We start from the raw sequence: 27,923 nt of genomic DNA on the forward strand, positions 1-27,923 counted from the left end.
GAAGGACTTTCTGGCCTTCCCTTTAAATAGTTCATAAAACCCTCATGTGAGAGGTGCTTTTCCTATGCCTGGAAGAAAGGAGCATTCTTTTATTTTTTCTTCCCAATTTATTTATTTTCAGAAAGACAGTATTCATTATTTTTTTCACCACACCCAGTGAAGCATTCTTACCTCTGAAGATGAAGGGACTCAGAGGAATCTGAATGAACAAGCCTTACTGTTTCCCTCAATTTACTACACTTTCCTCATACCCTTTGTCCTATTATCTTTTTCCACAACTTTCCACTCCTCCTCAAACCCAATATAAAAAGGCTCATGTTTAACATTTCTTCAGGTCTTCACTTTCTTATGAAGGCTCTTATGTCACATAAAACTTATATTAAATAAACTTGTATGCCTTTCCTCTTGCTAATCTTGTCTTTTGTTATAGGGGTAACAAAATGTAGAACTTGAGACATTAAAAGGGAGTAGGAAAAAATGTACTTTTCCTCCCCTACAAAGTGAATTCCTTTTTTTTTTTAAAAAGATTTATTTATTTATTTATTTTAGAGAGAGAGAGAGAGAGAGAGCAAGTATGTGCAGGGAAGGGGAGAAGGGGGAGGAGGGTGAGAAGGAGAGTGAGAGAGAGAACCCAAGCAGACTCCCCACTAGCATGGGGGGCAAATGTGGGGTTCAATCTCACTACTCTGAGATCACGACCTGAGTCAAAATCAAGAGTCAGACACTTAACTGAGCCACCAGCTGCACCAATAAATAAATCTGTAAAGCAAAATTGTTTTAATATAAGCTCATTCAGAACTGTAATTATATATTCACAGAAAATTATACAAATAGTATAGAGAGGTCCCCTGTACTCTTCACCCAGTTTCCCCAATGGTTACATTTTATGTAACTATAGAATAATATTAAAATCAGGAAAATGACATTGGTATAAGGTATATGTATACTTCTTTGCCACCTTACCACATATGTAGATTTGTGTTAACCTGCCACCTTACATCAAGACACAGAACTCTTTCATTATCTCAAAGATCTATCCCCCATGCTGTCCCATTATAGTCAGTCACATTCTCCCTCCTCTCCATCTCTAAATGGGAAGCACTAATATATTTCCCATCTTCATAATTTTGTCATTTCAGGAATGTTATATAAAAGGAATCATACAGTGTGTAACCTTTTAGGATATTTTTCCCCCCACTCAGCATAATACCATTGCGATCCATCCAGGTTGCTGCATATAGCAACAGTTCATGTCTTTCTAATGCTGTCTCCAGTTTTGGGTATTACAAATAAAATAGACCACTTATATTTAATGTAATTATTGATATGTTAGGGCTTACATCTGCCATTTTATATATTTTTTTTTTTTTGTTATTTCTTATTTCTTTTTTTTTCCCCTTCCTCTGGAGTACTTAAATATTTTTTAGAATTCCACTTTGATTCACCTGTATTATTATTACTGTCTTTAAAGCTAGATTTATTTATTTATTTAGTTTGGAGAGACAGAGCATGCACCTGTGCAGGTGTGTGAGTGATGGGGGAGGGGTAGAGGTAGAGAGGGCATCTTAAAGCAGGCTCCTCACTGACTGTGAGCTGGACATGGTTCAATACCATGGTTCAAGCCAAAATCAAGAGCCAGCTGCTTTAACTGCTGAGCCACTGAGGTGCCCCACACCTGTATTACTTTTGAGTGTATCTCTTGTAGATTTTTTTAGTAGTTGCAAATAAATATGGATGTTCATCACAGCATTGACTATTTCAATGGTGAAAAATGGCAAACAAACTACTTAATAATAGGAAATTGACTAAATTAATTATGAGACACCCACATAATAGTGGTACTGTCATTGCAAGATATTTGTGATAAGCTGTTCAAGTTAAAAAAGAACATAATAGGGACGCCTGGGTGGCTCAGTTGGTTAAGTGGCTGCCTTCGGCTCAGGTCATGATCCCAGAGTCCTGGGATCGAGTCCCACATTGGGCTCCTTGCTCGGCAGGGAGCCTGCTTCTCCCTCTGCCTCTAGCCTGCAACTCTGTCTGCCTGTGCTTGTGCTCTCTCCCTCTCTCTCTCTAACAAATAAATAAAATCTTTAAAAAAAAAAGAATATAATAGCATTATAGCGCTGTCCCATTTTTACAAATATATATTTACATAAGCATAGAAATAAGTCTGAATGACTTATGTTCATGGATTGAAAGAATAAAAATTGTTAAAATGACTATGCTACCAAGAGCAATCTACACATTCAATGCAGTCCCTATCAAAATACCATGGACATTTTTCACAGAGTTGGAACAAATAATCCTAAAATTTGTATGGAGCCAGAAAAGACCCTGAATAGTCAGAGGAATGTTGAAAAAGAAAACCAAAGCTAGTGGCATCAAAATGCCAAATTTCAAACAACGTAACATTAAAAAAAAAAAAAAGCTATAAATTAAGACAGAATGACATGGGCACAAAAACAGACCCATAGATCAATAGACCAGAATAGAGAAACCAGGATTGGACCCTCAACTCTATGGTCAACTAATCTTTGATTAAACAGGAAAGAATATCCAATGCTGTTTCTTTAGTAAACGGTGTTGGGAAAATTGGATAGCCACATGCAGAAGAATGAAACTGAACCATTTTCTTATACCATACACAAAAATAGACTCAGAGTGGATAAAAGACCTAAATGTGAAACAGGAATCCATCAAATTCTAAGAGGAGAATACTGGCCTTTGACCTCGGCCACAGCAACTTTTTGCTAGACAAGTCTCCAAAGGCAAGGGAAACAAAAGCAAAAATGAACTACTGGGACTTCATCAGGATAAAAAGCTTTTGCATAGCAATGGAAATGGTCAACAAAACTAAAAGGCAACCTATGTAATGGGAGAAGATATTTGCAAATGACATATCTTGGATATAGATCCAAGATCTATAAAGAACTTATCAAACTCAACCCCTCAAAAGACAAAAAATCCAGTCAAGAAATGGGCAGAAGACATGAACAGGCATTTCTGCAAAGAAGACATCCAAATGGCCAACAGATACAAGAAAAAAGGCTGAATATCACTCAGCATCAGGGAAATGCAAATCAAAACCACAATGAGTCATACCAGTCAGAATGGCTAAAATTAATGAGTCAGGAGACAACAAATGTTGGCGAGAATGCAGATGAAGGGAACCCTCTTACACTGCTGTTGGGAATGCAAACTGGTGCAGTCACTCTGGAAAACAGTATGGAGGTTCCTGAAAAAGTTAAAAATACTCTATGACCCAGCAATTGCACTAGTAGGTATTTACCCCAAGGTGACAAATGCAGTGATCTGAAGGGGCACCTGCACCTCAGTGTTTATAGCAGCAATGTCCAATGTCCACAGTAGCCAAACTGTGGAAAAAGAGCTGTGATGTCCATTGACAAATGAATGGATAAAGAAAATATTATGTGTGTGTGTGTGTGTGTGTGTGTGTGTGTATGTAAAATGACTATTACTCAGCCATCAGAAAGGATGAATACTTACCATTTATGTTGTTGTGGATGAAAGTGGAGGGTATTATGCTGAGCAAAATAAGTCAATCAGAGGAAGACAATTATCATATGGCTTCACTCATATGTAGAGTATAAAAAAAGGTGCAGAGGGCCATACGGTAAGGGAGGGAAAACAGAATCGAAAGAAATCAGAGAGGGACACAAACTATGAGAGACTCAACTATAGGAAACAAACTGAGGGTTTTTGGAGGGAAGGTCGGTGGGGGGATGGGCATTGTGATATGGAGGGCAGGTGATATGATGAGTGCTTTGATGTTATATACAACTCATGAATCACTCAACTCTACATCTGAATCTAATGATGTACTATATGTGGGCTAATTGAATTTAAATAAAAAAATTAAAAAATAAAAATGAGACAAAGAAAAAATAAAGACTATATAGAATATATGAATGAACTATCTACTGAGGGAATGTGCTAGGAAACTGACAAGATAGTGACATCAGAATTATTGAGCAACTTTTAAGTACCATGTTGACATTAAATGGCAGAAATTTGTTATGGGCCAGGTAATCACAGTTCTCTGAATTTTCTCAGTAATATTTGTCTGCTTGGGAGCAAAAATGGAGAAAGCAGATCAGTTTATTTATTAGTATGGTAAGCAAAGGAACAGATTAAAGGAGTGAGGCTATCTAAAGAGCAACATTAAAGTGGTAAATCATGGTCTTTAATCTGGATAGGAAGTATGGTATAGTTAGTAGAAAATAACAAAGGTAAAAACTACCTAACCTTAGAGGTTTCAGGGACTGCCGCTGAAAAGTAGAGAAATGAAATGTAAGGAATCTCCTGTGGGAAGAATTGTGGCACAGTGAGAGAAAAGTTGTTACAGCCAGAAGACTTAGTAGTGAAATAAGGCTCCATCATTTACACAAAATAGATAACACTGGGAAAACTGTTGTGTTTTTGAGCTTCAATTTTCTCTTACTTGAAATGAAGGATAATTATACTATCCTCATAGTGTTGCCTTAATCATAAAGCACATAATGGTACTGGTCATAGTAGATACTCAACCTTCTGTTCCTTCTCTTATTAGTGAGGTTAAGTATTACAGTTCTGTAATAGCAGCTTCTTGTGAAAGGCCCCAAACAGTATTATATGGAGATTTTAGAGAGATTTTATATAAATGAAGTTCAAACTTGTTTATAGAGGCCTCTGTTTTTGACAGTGGCCAAGAAAATGATAGGAGATGGAAAAAAATAAGCAAAAACATAGTGGAGATGAATACATTTAATTCTGCATGTGTGTGTGTGCATGTGTGTATGTGATAGAAAGGGAGTATGAGGAATAGAAAGAGGATATTAAATGAATAAATATGAGTTATGGAATATGGCTGAAAGTGAGACAGTACCCCCAAAACTAGAAGACCCAATGCATACTAAAAAAATAATTATTGTTTGGACTTTGAGTAACCCGATAGCAAGCATACTATCTTGGCTCCCTGAATTAATGGCAGCTGGTTGACTTATGTCCAGTTTAAAGACCTTTAGGCCACCATCTAAAGTTTCAAGGATTTGGAAAGAGAGGATATCATCAAGAGTCAAAATAAGAAAATAAAACTGGAAAATATAAAACAAAACAAAACAAAATACCTGGGAAATATAAGTATTAGGGAAAGAAGAGGAAGATCCAGCTGCCTCCTAAGTGTAAAACTTATATACCCTATCTTCTATTTATATGCATTGCCTAGGTGTCTTTATCTAGTCTCATGATTTAAAATACTATGTATATGCTAATAATTTCCACATGTATATCTTCAGCTCTAATCTTTCTCCTGTGCTCCACACAATATGTTCAATTGCCTACTCAATATTTCTACTAGGATTTTTAATTAAGTATCTCAAACTTAACATGTCTAAAACAGAAGCCCGATTTCTGCTGCCTAATCTTTCTCACCTAAGTAATAACTATCCTTAGAATTGATCAAGTCAAAATCTTGGAGTTCATCTTGACTCCTCACTTTCTTTTATATTCTACTTTGAATTCACTAGCAAACCCCGTTGGCTTTAACTTCAGAATATATCCTGGATCTGATTATTTCTCATCATTTCCACTGCTACTACTCTGGTCCAAATCTCTTGCTGGACATTACATATCTTTCTAACTAGTCTCCCTGCTTTTTCCTTTTTCTCTCCATATATATATGCCATGCCATACTAAAGCCAGAGTAAACATTTAAAATTTAAGACACGTTATGTTTCATGTTATGCTTCCCTTCCTCAAAACTGAGTATTTAGAATAAAATGGTCTTGTTTCTGTTGCCTCCCTAACCTCACATCCTTTTACTTTGCTCCTTTCCCTCTATACTTCAGTTATAAACATCACAAGCATACCCTCTATCTCAGGATTTTTCTGTCTCTGTTGTTCCCTCTGCTTGGAACTCAGTTCCCCTTACATGGCACCACCCTCAATACCTTCAGATTTCCACTCTAAATTTATCTCTTCAGTGAGGCCTGATTACCCTATATAAAAAACTCTATTAGTCAGATCTGGAAAGGAAAACCAAATCCTCTAGGTATTTCAAATGAAGGGGAGTGGAAGAAAAAAGGATTGAATACAGGGAATTGGTTTCAAATGTTTTAGGAGGGCTGGAAAAACAAAAGGAGAAAAGTGTGTCTCCAAAGATCAGTAGCTACAGGAAGTCACCACTGTCCCTAAGGCTGCTGGGAGAAAGTGATGTTACTGGGGATTGAGGAGTTTATACTTCAGCTAACTTCTTCTTCTAAAATATTTTATTTATTTATTTGACAGAGGGAGAGATACAGTGAGAGAGGGAACACAAGCAGAGGGAGTGGGAGAGGGAGAGGGAGAAGCAGGCTTCCTGCTGAGCAGGGACCCTGATGCAGGGCTGGACCCCAGGACCCCAGGATCATGACCTGAGCCAAAGGCAGACGCTTAACGACTGAGTCACCCAGGTGCCCCTACTTCTAATTTATTTCCAACTTTTAATATTTTGTTAATGCATCCCAATGACAAAACCTAACAGGACCACAGGTGGAAAGAATCCAGGAAATTGGGTTTTCAGCCTTCTAGCTTTATTGTAAAGAGGAGAATATGAAAGGGGTGATGTAGTGTGGGTTTCAACAGGTAATATTTGGCATATACCTCTTCTACTACTAGTCTTTATCATCTTATCCTTAATTTTTCTTCATACCACTTACTGGTATTTTTTGTTCACTATCTCCCCTATCCTGCCTCCATTAGAATATAAATTCTGTAGGAACAGGGAATTTGTTTGTCTCGTTTGCTGCTATATTCTGAGCAGTCAGCACAGTGCCTGGCATCAGTATGGTAGCATACTAAATGGGGAAGGGTGGTGGAAATGGTTTGCCCTGCAGAGCACATTTTATCACTGACTTTTCTTAGAATAGCCAGTACATGGTGATGATAAAAAGCAGAATGACTTATAGTAAGTTTTACTATTATTTTCTAATTTTCTACACACAGTGGATCTGGATCCTCTTATGTGAGGGTAAAGAGTTACAAAACCCTTTTCCATCTCTAAGGACAAATTTGAGCTTCAGTTCACTTTCTAGCTCTGTTCCCTGGAAATTTGATAAAGACGAAATGTCAGCTTGTTATTAGGCAACATTTTCCAGGGCAAAAATAATCTCTTATTGGTAACTTGCATATGAACTAGAAGGTACTATAAATGAACTATAGGGGCACCTGGGTGGCTTGGTCATTAAGCGTCTGCCTTTGGCTCAGGTCATGATCCCGGGGTTCTGGGATCCAGCCCCATATCAGGGTCCCTGCTCAGTGGGAAGCCTGCTTCTCTCTCTCCCACTCCCTCTGCTTGTGTTCCCTCTCTTGCTCTCTCTCTCTCTCTGTCAAATAACTAACTAACTAACTAACTAAATAAATAAATAAATAAAATCTTAAAAATAAATACATGAACTATGAATACCTAGTGGGAAGCCATATCTTTGGGCTTTTGTCAATGTGGTGACACTTGTATCTACACATTTCCCTTATAGGGCCCTTGGAAGCTGCCTACGACTATTAGAAAAAATATTAATTCTTATGTAGGACATGCTTCTAAGTTGGTGGTTCCCCTAGTCTCCTAGTATAATTCTTGTTCCCTTGCACCTGAATGTCACTTGAAGAAAAAAGAAAATAACTCTTGGATGGCTGTGTAGACGATTAAGAGGATTAGTTCTACTGAAGATGAAAGTCTGATGCAGCCTTGCTGGACACTGAATTTCCAGTTCAAAACCCTTCTAAATAAACTGGTTCACGATAGAGTGTATTCACAACTTATAAAACTCATTTTAGTTAAGATAACCCCTCATGGACATTCCAGCATGTAATAGATGCTTAATAAATATTTATTGAACAAATGCATGAGGTTGGAAATGTATACCACAATAATGTAATTATTGGATGGTATTACCTAAATGTTAACATACAGTTTGTTGAAAGAAACAAATGTCTGCATTGACTATTCTGCATTAGTTATAGTTCACAACTGTACCTCCCAATTTTGAAATAATTCCCCCATCCCAAATAAACACATGTAGTCACAAAATACTGGGCAGGTTTTAAAGACAGTATACACAGATATCTTGTATGGCATTTTTTGGGTTGCCTCAGGCCACTGTTCTGCTTACTGACACACCACGCTGGATTCAAAAGTGGACATATATAAAGCCACTCATACCAGGGGAAATCAGTTAGTACTAAAGGGGAGCTTGTGCTGTGACTGACTCAATTATAGACTTGCCACATTAACAGACAAATGTTAATTTCTTTTGGCCTCTCTGAAAAGAAATAATTTTTCCCCATTATTTTCTATCAAAGATCTCAAGCCTTCAAAACAGATACTATACTTCATTCATTTCTTTTATTCCCAGTTTCCAGTATAATTCCTGGCATAGAGATACCTAATAAACATTGGTTGAACTAAACTACATAATCACAGAGAGTCATAATAACAACTAATCTTGGATGGAACTAGGGAATGAGTGCTGAACTATATGGAACCAGAGATTATGGATTTAGAAACATTATTTTAGATTGTGGGTTTAGAGATTTAGAAACATTATTCCCTTGGAAAACCATGGTAAATATAGTAGGCCACAGAAAATAGCATCTGTGAAAGCCCATCCAAGGATAATCAAGCCTATGGAGGCAGGGAACTAGGACTACGAATTCTTCCTTAGATTCCATGATGTAAGTATCATCTCTATTCTTATCCCATCACTTTTCTTTACCACTAGCCAACAGTTTTAATACAGAATGTACGATAGCTTTAAAAATATTACCAATGAAAAAAAAAAAAAAAGGAACAGATTTTTTTCCCCTGGAGCGTCCAAAAGGAATATGTGCCAATACCTTTATTTTAGCCCATAACATCCATTTCAGACTTTAAGACCTCTATAATATTACATAGTAATTTTGTGTTGTAAAATATGATATATTTTTAAGCCACTAAGTATGTAGTAGTTTGTTGTAGCATAAGTAAGAAATTAATAAAAAGCATTAGAAATTAAAAAAAAAATATTACCAATGTAGTCTGGAGGATAAGTGAGACTATGGTCCAGCCTTACAAAAACATTAGGAAGAATACAAGAAATACAGCTTAAACAAAGTTGCCTAATAACTAGTTATTCATGAATTTGCTCATTCTCTTTAGCTTTCGCAAACCCCCCATGAACTCACTTAAATGCACAAAGCATACAAATAAATCACAAATAAGAACAGTTCATTAAGTCAACCAGTTTATCAGATATCTCTTTCTGATGCCAAACATAATGTCAGTTAGTCCGAGGGATATTAAAATCTTCACTATGTAGATCAATTGAAAAGAACGTTTTGGGTCAGTAAATAGTTTTAGAGAATGACCAGTGTACACATACTAAGTCTAGAATACTGATTGATCTCTCCATTAGCAAAACAAATATTCTATTCTTTTCTTTTGCTCTTTCTATTTTTGTAAATTTAATTTAATTTAATTTTTCCAAGATTCATTGTTTATGCACCATACCCAGTGCTCCATGAAATATGAGCCCTCCTTAATACCCACCACCACGCTCACCCATCCCTCACCCTTTCCCCTCCAAAACTCCAAAATTTGTTTCTCAGGATCCACAGCCTCTCATGCTTCTTCTCCCCTTCCAATTTACCCCATTTTTTTTTGCCCTTTCTAAAAGAGCTATAAGGATAACAGAGACCTTTGAAAATGTTCATTTCCAAGACTTGAAGAAATTAAAAATAATGATAACAAATAAATGGTTTATTTTCAGAATAAAATTAGGGATCAAAAGAGAGAGAGAGAAAAAAGAAATCCTGTTAATCTTTTTAAAAATAGTAAGGTCTAAAGGCCTAAAAAAAAATCTCAATAGTTTCTGATTCTGCTCTTAGGCTTTGAATTACCAGCAGATCCATTTTTCAATATTCCCAGTCTGATTAGAACATCTGATTTCTTGTATAAGCAAAATATGGAACAGGAATTTTTCAAATTCAAATTGAAACTCCCCATCCTAAATCATGGTTGAAATGACATTTGACATATTGAGAAACATGCCACCAGAGATGCCATCCTTGCAGAAAAAGAGAAAAGATTATCAAATTCTTCCTGGTGACTAAGGATCACAAGGAACTTCCAGCAAGGTGAAGGGCTAACCATTGTGTCCCAATTCACTGATCCACACAGAGGTGGCCCATTATCTCAGCAGCAGGGTAGGTAGAATTCATTGTCCTAATAGACTGAGCACTCAATGTGCATAGTTGAAATCTACAGTTAGCAGTCAACATTCTTTGTTTATATGTACTGAGTGTGTGGAAAGGTCATTGGTTATAATATTTTGTTCTAATAAATGGAAGGGAAGATTTCTTAATATGTAATTTCTAGTCTTCCTCCTCTTATCTTCTGTACTTGAACTATCCTGAGGCCAGTATATTTATTTCCCTGTTACATGTATGTGGTAAAAATCTGTAATCCACAATGTTCTATTTATGACACAGAACAGAAGTCAAAAAGACTTTTTACCTGAAAGTTGAATTAGTTACTTACTCCCCCCCAACTTTTTTTTCTTACCTCATTCCCTGTTGACATGACTGCAACAACTGGAAACTTATTAACTTCAACCTCTGTGACACCTACAGTTGCCAGAAGCCCAATCTCTGAGGGGCCCATATGGGTTCCTTTGGCCAAAACGCACTCCCCTCTTTTAATGTCATGGCCGATGGGTCTGAAAGTCAAAGCAGAACCGTAAGCAGTATGATAAGAATAATATCTTCTCAATTGATGTTAGTGTCAAAGAAGGAGGACACTTAAGAGGAGAAAAGAGTTAAGAGATGAGGCAGGAACAGAATAATAAAATAAAAAGCTTCTAAAATCTCTTTGCTGTTTTAATAAAAAATTTAAATCACAAAATAAAAGAAATAAGATTTCTATTTTTGCTAAGGAATATGTTATTTCACATTTGAAAACTATTTTACAAATTGCTTTATACTAAATTACAGTAAAAAAATACCAACTACAAACTTTCTTTGATATAAGGCAAGAATTTATATGAATATATCTAGTGGCATTAATGATAAGATGTCCATGGCATGTTAGCTTTGGGGTGAGGAGAATAACACTAATGAGGTTACAGTCACAGGGATAATTTCTATTTGGACAATTTAGGCTGGCCCAGGTCTACGGCCACAGAAGTCTACTTAGCTTGGCTTCTTGCCATAGGGATGTGAGAAATGTAGCTTTGTTATAAGGACATTTGAGCAAATGTAGTATTGATGGGATTAGGGCAAACACATCCCAATGTAAGAAAAATAATATAAAGTTTTTGCACTACTTATGGTAAGAGAGTAGTCTCATTTTTGTATAAAAGGAATAGCAGGTCATTCTACTACTATTGGTAGTCAGTAGAGGAGGGGCTATCAGCTAATTGCATAAAAACTCACATCTGGGATTATCTGTGTTGATACCAAATTCTGGATTATCTGGGGTGGGGCTAGATTTCTGGATTATCTAGAAGCAGATTATCTAATTGCAGATTAAGTAGGCTCATGACTTTACTCCTTTTCATGTTGCTTTTGACTATTTTATTTACCTTTACTATGTTTACAAAAAAGTAGGCAGAGTAGACACGAAATGCAGAATTAAGAAAATTCATTTTGCTACTTGTTAAAAGTCCTGAACACTAATGGCTAAATGACTGAGCTGTGGGTTTACAATAGCCATGCTCTCCTGAGTTCATGATCATGTAGAAACAAAAGTTGGCTACACATTCTATACATTATGAATTTACCTGATATCTTGGCCTGGTCGAGCTTGCACCAGAATTCGTACTTCAAGTTCCTCGGTGCCCTATAATAAGAGGAAGTCATATAATTTAGAACAGAACAATCTAACAGAATTTCTGATCAGTACAATTTAGCTACTCAGATGCATTTATCATCAGATAGGTACAGAATATATACAAATACAGAGAAACAGAACCATTTGCTACACATTTTGAACATGATAAATTTCTACCACAGGTACCTGAAAAACTAGGTTTGATGCCAATACATTCATTTATAAATAAATAAAACTTTTTTCATAATTTTCATGTTTTAAAAAATGTACCAATTTAAATACCGTATCTTACATTGTAAGATAGCACTCTCAAGGGAAAACAAAAGATCTATCTATATGGCTACCCTAATAGATACATCAAATGTGGATGGAGATAACCTGTCTCTTCTGTTCCCATGAATCATGCCAAGTTTCCCAGATATCTGCAGAAATTTCAATGAAGGACTTACAGTTTTCCTGGTAGTAGATTTCTATAAATTAATGGTGATCATTAATTTTACATTTATGGGCTGTGAATAATATTGTGACACTGGAACTGTGTCTTGTCATCCGGCAGAGTCGGTGGATGCATGTGTTCTGGATTTCAATGCTTTGCTGGCTTCCCTGATGCCAATAAATCTGTTGGACAGTTTTAACAGCAGGCAGTGTGATATGTGTGCCAAGGTTTGAATTTTATAAGCCTTACATGTGGGAAAGTAATTAAAAAGAAAATCCCAGATCAAGAAAAGTGGCTGTCTCTCAGCATGCCAAATTTTACTATATAGCCAGCCAGCCCAGAAGAATATTAGTTATTTTAGCTTCAGCTTTTAAGATACAAAATATCTTAAAATACTTTACAAAACAAGTTAAGATAGCTAATCATTAAAATGTCAGTTGAAACTATTCTTTTATTGGTGGCTGACCCTCTGGTTCCAATAACCTCTGGTTCCATGAGTTTCAGTGAGATGAAGGCCCATTTAGACCAAAAAAATTCCCAGGATCCTTTATTGTAGGCTATAGAAGGGGCACCGACATAAATTTAATTTTTCCAGGGTGTCATTTGCTGGCAAAGATTTTTATGAATTATAGAAAACCAGAGTTGAAGGGCTATTTGGTTCAAATGCTTGGCCTAGTGTAATATTTAAGAACTTGCTCAAGTTTCTTTGTTAATTTCTTCTCTGTTAAATTCTCTTTCACATTTTATCAGAAGCTAGTCTTGAATAAATTTCTCAGCTATAAGGTATGTCAACAGTTATTATCTCTGCTGTTCTAGTTGAGGTAGTTTCCTTCCTTGTTTGCATGTGAAATTTTGTGGGTCAACTGTGGTTCAAGTTCTATTATAATTATAGTAATGATCATAAAAATATCTCCTGTAAAAAAAGATTTTTAAATATAAGGCAATTCCTATTTACTGGAGACCCATACACTACAATGTAAGATCCTAACATTACCAAACAAATGAACAAATAAAACCCAAAAGCCCAACTGGATTAATCTTATAAACATTGCAGAAAATGGGCATAGTTTTTAACCCGGCCATAGGAACAGAGCAGTAAAACCTGGTGATGACATACATCATCGGATTCCCTGATTAGTTCAGTATCTTCTACTTGTACTACTGCATCAGCACCGCAGGGGATTGGAGCACCTGTTGTAACCCGCATGACTTGTCCTGGCATTACTGTCTGAGTTGGCTGAAAATACAAACATGTAAAAAAGAATTGATTTACTCTGCTGTGGCAAAGAAAAGTCTGCAGGAGATTTAATATTTTTAGAAACAAACCATAAAAGGAAAATCTTATACTCTTATTCATTTTGGCCCAAAATAATAAAAACTACCCACAAACAGTTATATTTACACCAAAGAGGCTTTAACTTATTTAAGGTAATGACCACTAGACAGATGTCTTTCTTGGTGCCCTGTTTTCCTTTTGAAGAACTGTCACAATTGTCACTATTGTGTCTCACTCAAATAATGTGAAAATTCTTAATACTTTTATGTAAAGTGATTTGAGTGTCTTTAAGAAAAAAAAATGCCATGCAATGTGATTTTATGAAAGACAATTATGAAAAACTAGCACATTGGTCATTTACTTAAGTTTTGATGTTAAAGAAATGTAGTACTTTATTAACTAAACTTTTTTATTTAATAAAGGCAAGTCAGAAAAATCATTTTAATTACTTCACTTGAAAATCTTTCCAAAACATATTAGTTCACCTTTCAATAATGAGAGTCTAGAAAATGCAATGAAGTAATTAAAAAATGATTCCAGTGTCTGTAATGATTTCTGCTAAACATTATATCCAGATTTTCATTATCTGAGCTCTCATACAGATGGTACAGGAGACTGACCCCAGGCCCTGCCCTGCAAACTTCTCTCAGCATAGAGAAAAGCATATTTCTGTAAGATCCGTTTGATAGGTTTGATTTGGCCTCATAGGCCAATGATTTAGGTAAGAGTTGGGAAAAGGAATGCTTCAAATTTCTCCTAAAAGTGAATTCTAAGATATCTTCTTAAGTATTTAAAAATCTTAGGTCACAACAATGTGAATATATTAACATTACTAAACTGTACATTAAAAATGGTTATGATGGTACATTTATTTTATTTTATATATTTTCTACCACATTAAAAAAATTTAGGGAATGGTTAAGGAAAAATACCCCTCTATTAGAAGTATAAAGCAAAACAGGAAATTTGTTTATCAGAGCAGCCTTAAAAATCTTTTTTCAATAATATTACTGCAAACAATATTACCAATAGCTAAAATTATCAAGCCCTTCAATTTATACTAGGTATAGTGTTGAGTGTATTGTTACATTCTAGAATACAAGCCCTTACAAAGATCAGGATTTGTTTTTTTGTTTGCCTCTCCAGATAACATCTTCATTTTCTATTCTGTGCTGTGACCCAGAAGGCTGATCTCTATGGACTATTTCATCTAGGTTCCCGTTACTCTGGCTTCTGATTAGGTTCAGCTAATGGGAATGGTCAACAAGAGATTAGATGTAGGAGAAAGGGAAAGGTAGGGTTTTATTCCACTTACTCTTTCTCTGCTGGGCTGCAGTGTGGTGATGGCTATGTCATCTTTATTACTGAGGGCCACAGCTCCTATTGGGTGGTGCTGTCTCATAGGTAACACTCTTTCCCTTTGTCCCATTAGAACTACAGATAGCTAGCGGGACGCCTGGGTAGCTCAGTTGGTTGGACGACTGCCTTCGGCTCAGGGCGTGATCCTGGAGTCCCGGGATCGAGTCCCACATCAGGCTCCCAGCTCCATGGGGAGTCTGCTTCGCTCTCTGACCTTCTCCTCGCTCATGCTCTCTCTCACTGTCTCTCTCTCAAATAAATAAATAAAATCTTTAAAAAAAAAAAAAAAAACTACAGATAGCTGGTAGTGGAGAATCATTGTTAGCACCTGGGTGCTTAACATTCCTTAGCTGGTTTCCCTTAACCCTATTTCTTGGGTATAGTCCCCTTAATCACCCCTTTTCCAGAAATATTTATCACTTTATCATACCAAAGCCTAGAATGTGTCTAGCACAAAGTTGGTGATGAATAAAATATTTCTAGAATGAATGCATGAACATGTATGATCTCAGAAGCTCACAACTACCTGAAGTATTCCATCTTTCTTGGCTTAAAACTCCAGTGTTCTCCCTGCCTTTCTCCCGTAGTTACTGGCAAAAGAGATTCTTGGGATCAACTCTCGCATTGAACTATGGATCTTATATTTCCTTATTCTGCTATCTGAATAAAAGATATTCAGGGTTTTGGAATGGTTGCATTTTTACCCAATTTTTCTACCAAAATGCTGCATAGGATTTCATATGAGAAGTTTAGGGCCCAATGCATTAAAATAAAAAAAAAATTTCAACTTAGATATTACTCATTGTCTGGGACATCCCTTAATCTACTGTACATGGTCATTTTGCAGTGCAGTGATTTTTGATGAAAAGCATTCGTTTTGATTTATATATATATATATATATTTTATTAGAGTTATTAATGCTAAAACTATCTTCAGAGCCTATGCAACAAAGATATTTGATATAGGTCTAAACAGGTCCTTCTTTTGCTGAAAGTGCCTTTTTGGCTAAGGCAGAAAGTGACTCCTAAAGTGAGTTTCAGGGCAGCTGCTTCTTAAGCTGAAGAGTGTTAGTTTGTAGCCCTGCCTTAATTTAGTCAGGTTCAATGGATACTTTGTCAATTTACTCTAAGTTTTATTGTGGTTGTACATGTAATTTTCTCTACTTCTTGGTTTAAACTAATACTTATGAAGTGTTTTTGTATAATCATTAAATAAAAAATGTGGCTCCTCTCTAAGATTAGTAAATCTAAGTGATAGGTGAAGACTTCCTACCAGCTCACTTATATGAGATCCAATGTAAAAGATATTATTGGATATATAAAGATATTTATAAACCTCAATTGAATGGAATCAGATGAAAAGCTCTAGGAATATGTGAAGTAATTCCTTTAGATTATTAAGAGTAACAATTCTTTATGAGTAACTAATTTTTAAAAATTTCTATTGATATACCTTATAAATTTTATATAAACTAAAATGGTTAAAATCTTGATTTTTCCTTAACAGAGGTGTTGAGGTTTTTTTTGAGATTTGCCCAGTGACAGCACTTTAAAATCATGTAATATTTTCTTTGACAGTGTCCAGTGCTAACCAATAGGACCAAAGTATAAATGATTTAAAGTCAAGTATTTGATACACTAAGAAAGTATTTTGTATATCACTGTCTCAGTGTATGCAATGGCACCTAATTCTCAAGCATATGTACTTCCAAAAAGTGAGCAATCTGGCTAATGTAAGATCTCTGTAATTGCTACAAAGTCTGTATGATACCTTAGTTATAAAGGACATCACAGATAAATCAAGGAGAACCCCCCTTTTCTTGTATAGTTTTCATCTTTTTTCCCCCATAGACCTTACAAGAAATTAGCAACTTTTAAGTTTCATGACTTTTTTTGTGTTCCTAGTTCTCTAGTACAGTCAGAAATCTTAACTAGTAAATAAGGTTTAAGAAGACAAGAAGGCACTTATTAATCTGTTACCTATCTATCTATTTATACTAGGCTTTGACTACCATGATCTATTGGCAGTTCCCTAAACATTCTATGCAATTTTTAAAAACACCTGTGTCTTGATTTCTACTGTTCTCTTGGCCTAGAATGTCGTTTTCTCATTTCTGTTTTTGCAAAATCCTCTTAGGTCCAGCTCCAATAGTATTTTCTTAATCCTCCTAGGAGGAAATGCTCAACCTCCCTATTGTCTTCCACAGCACATGACTGATAGCATTAGTTTAACATATAATATATTATACTTAGTTGTTATATTCTGTCACCTCCACTAGGTGTAAACTCCGTAAGAGTAGAAATCATATCTTAATCTACTTTATACCCCTAGAACCCAACACAGTGCTTGGTACACACAGTAGGTATGTTTGATAAATGTTAGATAGACTCAACTGAAGATCAGAGATCTGAATAATTGGTACTTTGTAGCTTTGTAATACAAATGGATGCTTCAGACATCCAACACGGAGTGAAGTATATATTGAGAAGTTGAGTAAATTATGAGGTCATAATACAAGACATTTATAAAAAAGGGACCCAGGCCTAGCTGTTCTTTTAGTGATGAGGATTAAAACCAGCCTGTGTATAATATCTAATCACTATAATGCCAGGTTTGGCTTCAGAGATCTATACACAGACCTCTTTGATGCTTGGATGTAGGGATGAGGTAGCTGGGGTCGTCACCACCATGGGCACCATTCTTCTCCTATATACTTACTTAACTTTTCCCTATTTTCAGCACATATGGGAGTACATACTAAGCCAAGGAAGAAAAGGCATGGGACATAGCTTTTGCTCAAACCTCCACATGTATTCATTCATTCATTCATTCATTCATCCATGCATTCATATCCTCCTTTATTTTTATATAATACTTATGAATACTCCATAGTAGCAGAGGATAAAAAGTATCTTGGTCTTCTTCTGGTTCTATTTGATAAGGTAGGAGCTCTTTTAACCAACCTTCAAAATTCACTGGATTAACATACGTTCTCTATTTCCTCTTAAATATAATGATGCACTGTTTTATACACACACACACACACACACACATACATGCATATAGATATATGTACTGAAGTCTGAGACTGTTAGACTCTTTTTAAAGATTATTATTATTATTATTATTTTTGACAGAGACAGCAAGAGAGGAACACAAACAGGGGGAGTAGGAGACTGAGAAGCAGGCTTCCTGCTGAGGACTCTGGGATCATGACCTGAGCTGAAGGCAGATGCTTAACAACTGAGCCACCCAGGTGTCCCATTGAGGCTGTTAGACTCTTGTATAATTGCAAAGTAAGCCTTTACAGTTCAATTGACTTTCTTCCCAAACTTGTTTGTGCCAGTTTGTAGCAGTAGTTGTCACTGAATTATGTAATTTTTTTTTAAAAGATTTTATTTATTTATTTGACAGACAGAGATTACAAGTAGGCAGAGAGGCAGGCAGAGAGAGGAGGAAGCAGGCTCTCTGCTGAGCAGAGAGCCCGATGTGGGGCTCGATCCCAGGACCCTGGGATCATGACCCGAGCCGAAGGCAGAGGCTTTAACCCACTGAGCCACCCAGGCGCCCCTGAATTATGTAATTTAAATAAATATTACATAAATTAATGATATATGGGATATATGGTATATAATATATAAAAGAAGTTTTTTTTTCTATAAAAATTCAGTTAAACATTTGGAAAAACTCAATAAAAATCTTTTGCCAAAGAAACAGTCAAATTAGGTGTGGGTGAAGTAGTTGTAAAAAATTATAAAAATATAATAAAAATCTAGGAGGATTCTATACTTAGATACTTTGCAAATGTCCTTAAATCTTTTTCCACTTTAAACTGGACCAAAACTGGAAATCACATATGTGCTTTTGGGTGTGATTTATGTAAGAAAGACCAGAGAGAAATTGAAATAGTAGATATTTATTAAAATAAAAACATTAGCTTTCCATCAAATTATTGACAAATGTTTTAAAATTAAACTTATCTTAATTTTAAAAATATAATTTTCCAGGTTTCCAATTAAATGGTCAATTACTAGTTTCAAAAGTATCAAATAAAAGACCTTCTACCTTACTTCCATCAGTGCTTCATTTCTTAATAGAAATATATGTATATTCCTGTACGCTGGCTAGCTCCCTAGTGAGAAAAGCTAATCTAAGTGATTAGCTAGAGAGGTTAAATAATTTGCTTCTAATTTTCCCTGTTTGTAATACAGGTTGGAGAAAAGTTTGAGAAGATGACCTAGAAACTATAGGTCTACTTAGAACATTAATGTTTATATAAGAAAGAATCATCTAATCATAGGACTGGAAAATGCTTGCAGGGTATCTGTGAGACACACCAAAAATACCATGCCATATATTAATAGATGCAGATTTCTTTCAGTTAAAAAATAATTCTTTCAGCTTTCTCATGGGAACCATCCTTTAATCTCTTTGATAACTTGTTTAATCCATCTCTAAAATTTCCATTACAATGATCGTAGAAACTTAGAATTTGATGCTGAAAGACCATGAAATTGAAATCTTAAGGGTCTTTCAAGCCTGTGAATCTTACCTGCTCACCAGCTTGGGATTCCCCAATGATGAAACGATCTCCTGGGCCATCAGCAGCTGTGAGGCGAACAGAACCAAGAACAAACATCAAAATGGATGTTTTAAGGATAAGGATAAGGATCTAGTGTTGGAATTCTAAAATTTGACTCAAATGACCAGATAAAGTTTCAGGAAAATGGAATACTTTTCTGAGCTCCTCAACCAGACAATGGTGTTATAACTGCTGGTTTGATCTTTGTATCCACCATTCAGAAGTACCAGTAGAAGTGATTTAATCATGCTCTTTCATGGTGTAACTGGAGATGGTCTTCCTGTTGTGCCACAATTTGATTCTTGTACTTTTAATTCTTTTAAGGATTTATTTATTTAAATAAGAGAGAAAAAGAGAGAGAGAGTGAGCATGTGCGAATGCAGGGAGAGTAGAGGATGAGAATTTTCAAGCAGACTCCCTGCTGAATGGGGAGGTTGATCCCATGACCCATGAGATCATGATACATGAGATCACAATGTAAGCTGAAATCAAGGGTCAGAAGCTCAAATGACTGAGCCAACCAGGAGCCCCATATATTTGTACTTTTTAAATAGAACTATTTCTTCTAGCCCATCCTCCTAAATAAATACTATCTTTTCTATGGGCATATATGTGTGATGTATGTGTACACTCTCATGGATATACCTATATAGATATATTACTATTTATATTCATATTTCTCCATTTTCTATAAATTTCAAACTATTTTCTTATTTATCACCCAATCTGATTTTCATAATAACCCAGTAAAGTAGAAAGAAAATATCTTTTTTTCATTTGACATTTGAAGGAAATAAATCACAGAATGGAGGAACTTAGGTTGACAAGTTCTGATTAGTGGTAGCCTAGGACTAAAATACAGTACCTTAATTCCCAATACAGTATTTTTTAAAAAATAATGGGCCAAACTGTTATTTCTAAATCATAATATACAGGCAACTCTGCATTACAATTTCCATTGACTATTTATTTTTAAATCAGAAGAAACAGAATTGAGAGGGAAAAACTCAACCAATTTTTTTCTATATATAGTAGAGCAATAGCTGCACCAAAAAATATTCCTGGAGAGAAATATATTCAAAAGGGTTTTCTTCATCTATGATGTGGATTTCAGATCCATACTACTGGCAAGGCAGTACCTATCAAATGAGTTTTATGATATGACCATTACTTCCATGTCATCTGTCTACGGCAAGGATTTGTGGACACATATACAGAAAAGTTAACAGCTTTCTATATGAATATTTTAATTATATTTGCAACCATACTTTAAATAGTAAAAAGTATTTCTTTTAAAAAGGACATATGAAATTTATTTTTAATTTTTATTTATTTTTAAATTTATTTTGTTGAGAGAGTGAGAGAGTGAGCGAGCATGTGCATATGCATGGTTATCAGCAGAGGGAGGAGGTGGGTGGGGAGGAGCAGAGGGAGCAGGACAAGCAGACTCTGTACTGAGCTCCAAGACCAGGGCTGGGTTCAAGCCTTGGATCCTGAGACCATGACCTGAGTCAAAATCAAGATTTAGATGCTCAACTGACTCAGCAACCCAGGCTCCCCCAAATTCATTTTTTAAAAATGTGACCACAAAGTGGTGTTTTTTTAAAGTCTTATATATAATATTGTTTATAATGAGCCACTTTTTTTGCACAGATGGCTTTGTTTAACCTGATGTAGAAAGGAAAAAAAAATTAACACTAAGTCTCTTCTATGTACTAGATGTTGTATCTTGAGCTTCACAGACATTATTTTAGTTGATAAACTCTTAGCTTTCTTGTGTTTTTTTTGGAATCCTATTATATTTTCAGTGCTCACTTGAAAAACAAGAATAGTTTTCCTCCAATGTTATTCTTATTAGGATGTTTTTGTGTTTTTAAAAAATAAAATTATTTTTTTTAAAGAGCAATTTAAAATATACATAAAATGGACATAATCATTGCTTCCACAATTATCAACATTTTATCTATCTTATTTCATCTATCCTTCTATTTATTTTTATAGTGTCTTAAGGTGAATTTTGATGTTCTTATTGTAGAAAATTAAAAAGTCAATTATCTTTCAGAATTCAAACACCAATTATATCTTGTGAATAAAGTAATTTTAAATTATTTTCTCTACTAGAGATATTACCAGCTTGCCACCTCTCATAAGCAACCTAGACATTTCTCTTTTACTTCTTGCATGAGAGGAAATTAGCAGGGTTTTAAAGTAAAACAGAGCTGAATCTGAATCCTGGTTCTGCCTATTAGTAGCCTCAGAACCTTCAGCAAATTATTTTTTTTTCATTTTTAAAAAATTTAAATTCAATTTAGTTAACATACACTTATTATTCATTTCAGGGGTAGAATTTAGTGACTCATCAGTTGTATATAACATCCAGTGCTCATTACCTCAAGTACCCTTCTTAATGCCCATGACCTGATTACCTCATCCAACATCCACCTCTCCTCCAGCATCCCTTGGTTTGTTTCCTATAGTTTAGAGTCTCTTATGGTTTGCCTCCTTCTCTGTTTTTTTTTTTTTTTTCCTTCTCTGTTTTCATCACATTTTATTTTCCTTTCCTTCTCCTAAGTTCATCCATTTTTTCTTAAAATCCATATATGAGTGAAATCATACGGTATTTGTCTTTTTCTGACTGATTTATTTCGCTGAGCATTATACTCTCTAGCTCCATCCATGTCCTTGAAAATGGCAAGATTTCATTGGTTTTGATTGCTGAGTAATTTTCTACAACTTTTTTGTCCATTCACGGATGATGGACATCTGGGCTCTTTCTATATTCTGGCTATTATGGACATTGCTGCTATAAGTATTAGGTTCATGTGCCCCTTTGAATCACTATGTTTCTAACCTTTGGATAAATACCCAGTAGTGCAATTGGTGGGTCATAGGGTGGCTCTATTTTTAAACTTTGAAGAACCTCCATACTGTTTTCCAGAGTGTTTGTACCAGCTTGTATTCCCATCAACAGTGTAAGAGGGTTCTTCCTTTCTCCACATCTTTGCCACCATCTGTTGTTTCCTGACTTGTTAATTTTAGTGATTCTGACTGGTGTAAAATGGCATCTTATTGTGCTTTTGATTTGTATTTCCCTGATGCCAAGTGATGTTGGGAATTTTTTTAATGTGTCTGTTGGCCATTTGGATGTTTTCTTTGGAGAAATGTCTGTTCATGTCTTCTGCCCATTTCTTGGTTGGATTTTTTTTTGGGGGGGGTGTTGAGTTTGGTAAGTTCTTTATAGATCTTGGATACTAGCCCTTTATCTGATATGTCATTTGCAACTATCTTCTCCCATTCCATAGGTTGCTTTTTAGTTTTGTTGAGTGCTTCCTTTTCTGGAAAAAGCTTTTTATCCTGATGAAGTCCCAATAATTCATATTTGCTTTTGTTTCCCTTGCCTCAGCAAATTATTAAGACTTTCTCTAAACTTCAGTTTTCTTGTTGATAAAAATTGGGATAATACTTTATAAACAGTATCTTTTAAAGCTTTTTATTCCTCTCATTCATTCACTAAATTTCTATACAGCGTTCTGTGTCCTAGGTGTCATTCTAGGTGCTGAGACAGAGTGGAGTAAAACCAGCAGACGTGGTTTTTATTCTAATGTAGTGCCAACTTGCTGCGATGTTTTTCAAGCTCTGGAGCAAATATGGAGGTGGGTTTTAAAGTAAACTTGTAAAAAGTTTTTGAAATGAGAATGAATAGAAATATATTTTATCACACATGGCAAGATGAATATTGTTTCATGAAACTTATTTTTGTTTATATATGTGTGCATATGCACAATTTTTATATTGTATATGTTACATATGTTATATGTGTGTATAATAGTGTATTTAATGTGTGTCTTGTGGGTGGGGTTAAAGTCACTGATGTAGTGGAAGAGATAGATATTAATCAAATAATCACATTAATGAATATATGCATGCAAATAGAGAAAACCATTCTATTGGAAGGAAACATAGTTTTATGACAGCATACAGTCAAAGTGCCTTCCATACAGTGGAAGTACCCTGTAAGGGTAAGGGAAAGCCATCTTGATAAAAGGATTTCTGGTTTGAATATGAAGGATGAATAAAAGGTAAGTAGGCAGAAGGGGTGTGTGAGTGTGTGAGAGAGAAAGAAGAGAGAGGGAGGGAAGGAGAGAGGGAGAGAAGAAGAAAGAGAAATATGAATTGGAAATGCTCCATCTAAAGGTCTTCACCTATGTGCAAAGGCCTCTGGTTCATATCCTCCTTATGTCCCAGCCACTCTCAATTTATAGAACTGGAGCACTTTGAGAGTACCAAGATGACTCATAATTCAGCTCCAAAATATATGCTACTTCCATTGCTTGGAGTGTCCTTTTCTTATCTGTGCCTTCTGACTAAGGTCTTCTTAGCTTTTAAGACTCCGCTCAAGTGTCCCCTTTTATTTGAAGTCTTTTCTGACTCCTTTCCTCAAGAGTTAGCTACTTGCTCTTTTGCTTCTCTGGTGTATTTCCTAAATAACTCTAATTATGGCTTTCTAATTATTTGCAATTATTTGCTTATTTGTCCCTGGAGAATCCATAGCACTTGCTGCATAACAGGTACTCAATAAAATTTCAGTAAGTGAAGTATTAGAAATGTTCAATAAATGAATGAGTTCAATAAATAAATGAGGTGCCTATGAATCTATTTAGAAGGATGCATGCATAAATGAATAATTTAATAATTTTCAACACAGAATACTGTATTTTGAATACCTTCCATTTCCTGCTGTTCTATGTATATAGTTTTCAAATGTGAGTCAGCATTGACCTTCTTTAGAATATTTAGAAAGACTACTCTGGTTAATTTTATATAACTTGGATTATGTTGCTTTCTGTCTGCATAGTGCCTAGCTCATCATTGGTTTTCAGTAAATATTTGTTAAAAGAATAATGAAGTGAATTTAGCATTTCCATAATACTTAGGTGGAAAGTTTGTAAACTGATTTGTGGGAGAGAAAGAAGAGAGAGGTTAGTATTGTGTTTTCTAAGTTTTCTTGAATAATTTTAAAAAGGTGAATGCTTTTATTTCTTCAGCTAGATTATGAGCTCCTCAGAGATAGGGATCACTCCCTTTATTTCTTTTTTGAAACCCTCTGTTCTTCAACTTTCTTCCTGTCTCCTGTTCCCCCACACATGCAAATACACCTAGACTCAAAATGCCTTATATTGCACACAAATGCTCCAAATAAATGTCACTGAATAATGAGTGGCTGTAGATCATTTGGGGGCAAGCCTGCTATAATGTCAAGAAGGCCAATATCTGGGGCACCTGGGTGGCTCAGTGGGTTAAAGCCTTTGCCTTCGGCTCAGGTCATGATTCCAGGGTCCTGGGATCAAGTCCCCTATTGGGCTCTCTGCTCAGTGGGGAGCCTGCTTCCCTTCCTCTCTCTCTGCCTACCTCTCTGCCTACTTGTGATCTGTCTGTCAAATAAACAAATAAAATCTTTAAAAAAAAAAAAAAAGAAGGCCAATATCTGAAAAGCCCTTAAATGATTCTAAGAAGCAGGGAAGATGCATTGACTGGAAAGAGAATATGTGCTCACTTACACTATGTTCTTCACCTTGCCCTGAAAATTTCTATCTGGGAAATATGTTTCTATACTGCTAGCTAAAGAAGGCTCAGTCAAACCACATTATAGAAGGCTCCTGGTAGCAAGAGAGAAGTTGTTTTTATCATTTCCTTTATAACAGTATTTCTCAACCCTTAATGTGCATATAAATCAACTGGAGATCTTGTTAAAATACAGATTCTGATCCAGTAGGTCTGGGAGAGAGCTTGAGGTTCTACATTTCTAACAAGCTGATGTTGATGGTGCTGGTTAATGAACTACCCTTTCTAAGGAGCAGAACACTCTAAGACTGTCTATTTTCAAATAGACAAATTCAGACTTAAAGAAAAATGAGTAAAAAATTAGTGAACTACAACAGAAATCCTGATTTTACATTATCACCAAGGCTCATATTTTTTTAAAAAGACAAAAATGATGATGTATCTAACTAGCTGATATTTATTTTAAAATATCTATTAAAGAGAAAAGTAAAAGAAAAGTTGCCATTTTCAAGATGAATTCTACAAACTTCGGTGGGAAGGAGCAGAAGTGGAGGTATGCTGCACATGAATCTAAAGCTTGGAAAGAAATAAACTAAGTAAGCCACAGTATGTCATTAGAAAACACGGACGGATTCCAGGGATTACTGAAGAGGCTTAGAACCCCCACCCCCCACATTTAGAAATTTCTCTTAATGAGTTTTCTTTTCTTCTTTGTAATTGTAGAATTTAAATTGAAAGGAGTGATAAAACCAATATAAGCCAAATTGTATAATGCAGCAAGTGTATTCTATAGCTGATTCATAATGCTTATTAAGCTAGACCCTGAAGTTTTTCCCACTTCTACCTTCTTCTTTTTTTTTTTTTTTTCATGTCCAGGAAACACTTTAGTCTTCTTCACCTGTTTATTTAAAGATTATATCATTTTTTTAATGTTTTTTTTTTTAAGATTTTATTTATTTATTTGACAGACAGAGATTACAAGTAGGCAGAGAGGCAGGCAGAGAGAGGAGGAAGCAGGTTCCCTGCTGAGCAGAGCGCCCGACGTGGGGCTCGATCCCAGGACGCTGGGATCATGACCTGAGCTGAAGGCAGAGGCTTTAACCCACTGAGCCACCCAGGCACCCCAAGATTATATCACTTTTGAATGGATACCATTAGATAACTATTTATTGTGGCAATGTATAGAAATGATTTTCACTGAGCCCTCTGCCATAGAACTACCCTTCATTTTCATTTTCCAGCCATATGGGAACTCCCTCTGAGCCTCTTAAAACACTTTGTAGCTATTATGATTTTCAATAATAAAGAGTTTCAACATTTCTATGGTAGGACTGAATAAACTGAGGCTATAGAGAAAGCATAGCTTTCAGAGGTCCTAGGAAATATCTGTGACAGAACAATCAGGCAAAGGAATTAAGAATTGATTATGGAACCAAACCCAGACTAGATAATAGGCTGACAGGGTAATAGTATTTGTGTGTATACTGAAATTAAGATTATAGAAAGTGTTGGGTCAGGCAAGGACAGGTTATAAGACTAGCACAGCAAGATTAATAGTTGCTACAATTATATTGAGGAATTAAAACAGGTGAGTTTGGAATTTTAAATCTGTGGCTTTTTCTTATGGAAAGCAGGAAGTTAAGAGTAGGACAGGTGAGTGAGAAAGGATTTTATATTCTTTACCATCATCTTCAGGAATAATTGGGGAAAGAGATACTATTTCCTTAAACACAGTATTTTAAGTTTTTTTGGAATTGACCAAAATTAATTAATTCATGTATCTCTCTGCTCACTTGAGTAATATTCCCACATCGTAAGGTCCTCTTCTTTATCCACAGTGAACTATAGTGAAAGACAATAGGTTATCAAATGGAAAACCAGCTGTGGCCTGGGATTTGTGTGGAAGAAATAGAAACCCTAGGACATGGGTTTTGTCAAAGAACAAAAGCTCTAAATCAGAGGTGATACTGAATTTTAGTATGCAATGTAACCCATTGGAAGGAAGTACAACAAAATGTTAATAGTGGTTAGGGAGTGATATAATGGGTAAATTTTAAATGTTCTTTTAAATTTTCTGTATTTTTCGTAAGTACGTATTTCAATCAGAATGTAAAAAAGAAAAAAATTAAAATTTACTTTAACCCAGTGGCAAGGATTTGTCTTCTAACCTTCCAGAATTGTTACACATGATTCTCAAAATAATTAGTGGCATGTTTAGACTTTTCCCTCTTTCTAAATCATCTCTGTAAAACAAGTTTTGAAGGCATAAGCCTTTTGAATTGGAAAGTTTCAAGAAAGCTGAATTTGGGATGTGAGGTACTTTTGCCCTTATTAACATTAAAATCTATCTTTCAAATTCATTCCATCCTTGGGAGAGGTCGATTGTTAAGACTTGAGCCTGTCACCTTCCCCAGCTGCCAGCACCCAAAATAAATGTCCCCTTATCTCTTAAAAAAAAAAAAAAAATCACTCCATCCTGAATGCAGTTTTAGTTTTATTAGGTTACAGGTCTTCCTATTATATTGTCATCACTTGATTTCTGCCTTCTTTAAACTCTATTTTTTCTTTCTTTCTTTTTAAAAAGCCATTCCTATTTCTTATTTGCTCAGTCATTTTTTACTGTCTTGATTTTTCTTCAACCCACATACCTTAAAGCAAGTGATCCTCCAACTGGTTTGGGGTTTTATGCCACATGTTTCTGAAGGATACTGGCTAATGCTTAGTGATCCAGAGCAAGTTAGGAACCTCTTTACACCTACAGGGTTAGCAATGCTCACAGATGCCACTGGTTATTACTGGAAGGCCTATGGCAAAGGCAGAGGAGAAGAAAAAAGGGAGAATAAAGGGAGTGGGGAGAAAGGAATGGGA

The 27,923-nt window shown here is 35.5% G+C and overlaps 1 protein-coding gene across 12 annotated transcripts in view; it reads right to left on the reverse strand.

Annotated features, from left to right (window-relative positions):
- GPHN (gephyrin) overlaps nt 1-27,923 on the reverse strand; it is a 641,743-nt gene that overhangs the window by 61,653 nt on the left and 552,167 nt on the right. For all 12 annotated transcript variants that reach the window (XM_044231062.1, XM_044231066.1, XM_044231068.1 and 9 more), the window contains 4 exons: nt 19,464-19,519; nt 13,393-13,512; nt 11,790-11,848; nt 10,574-10,727 (listed from right to left, as the gene is read on the reverse strand). In XM_044231062.1, the coding sequence (XP_044086997.1) occupies nt 10,574-10,727; nt 11,790-11,848; nt 13,393-13,512; nt 19,464-19,519 (389 nt within the window). The remainder of the gene's footprint in view (nt 1-10,573; nt 10,728-11,789; nt 11,849-13,392; nt 13,513-19,463; nt 19,520-27,923) is intronic.

The sequence above is a fragment of the Neovison vison genome, chromosome 13, assembly GCF_020171115.1.
Source record: "Neovison vison isolate M4711 chromosome 13, ASM_NN_V1, whole genome shotgun sequence".
Lineage (NCBI taxonomy): Eukaryota > Metazoa > Chordata > Mammalia > Carnivora > Mustelidae > Neogale > Neogale vison.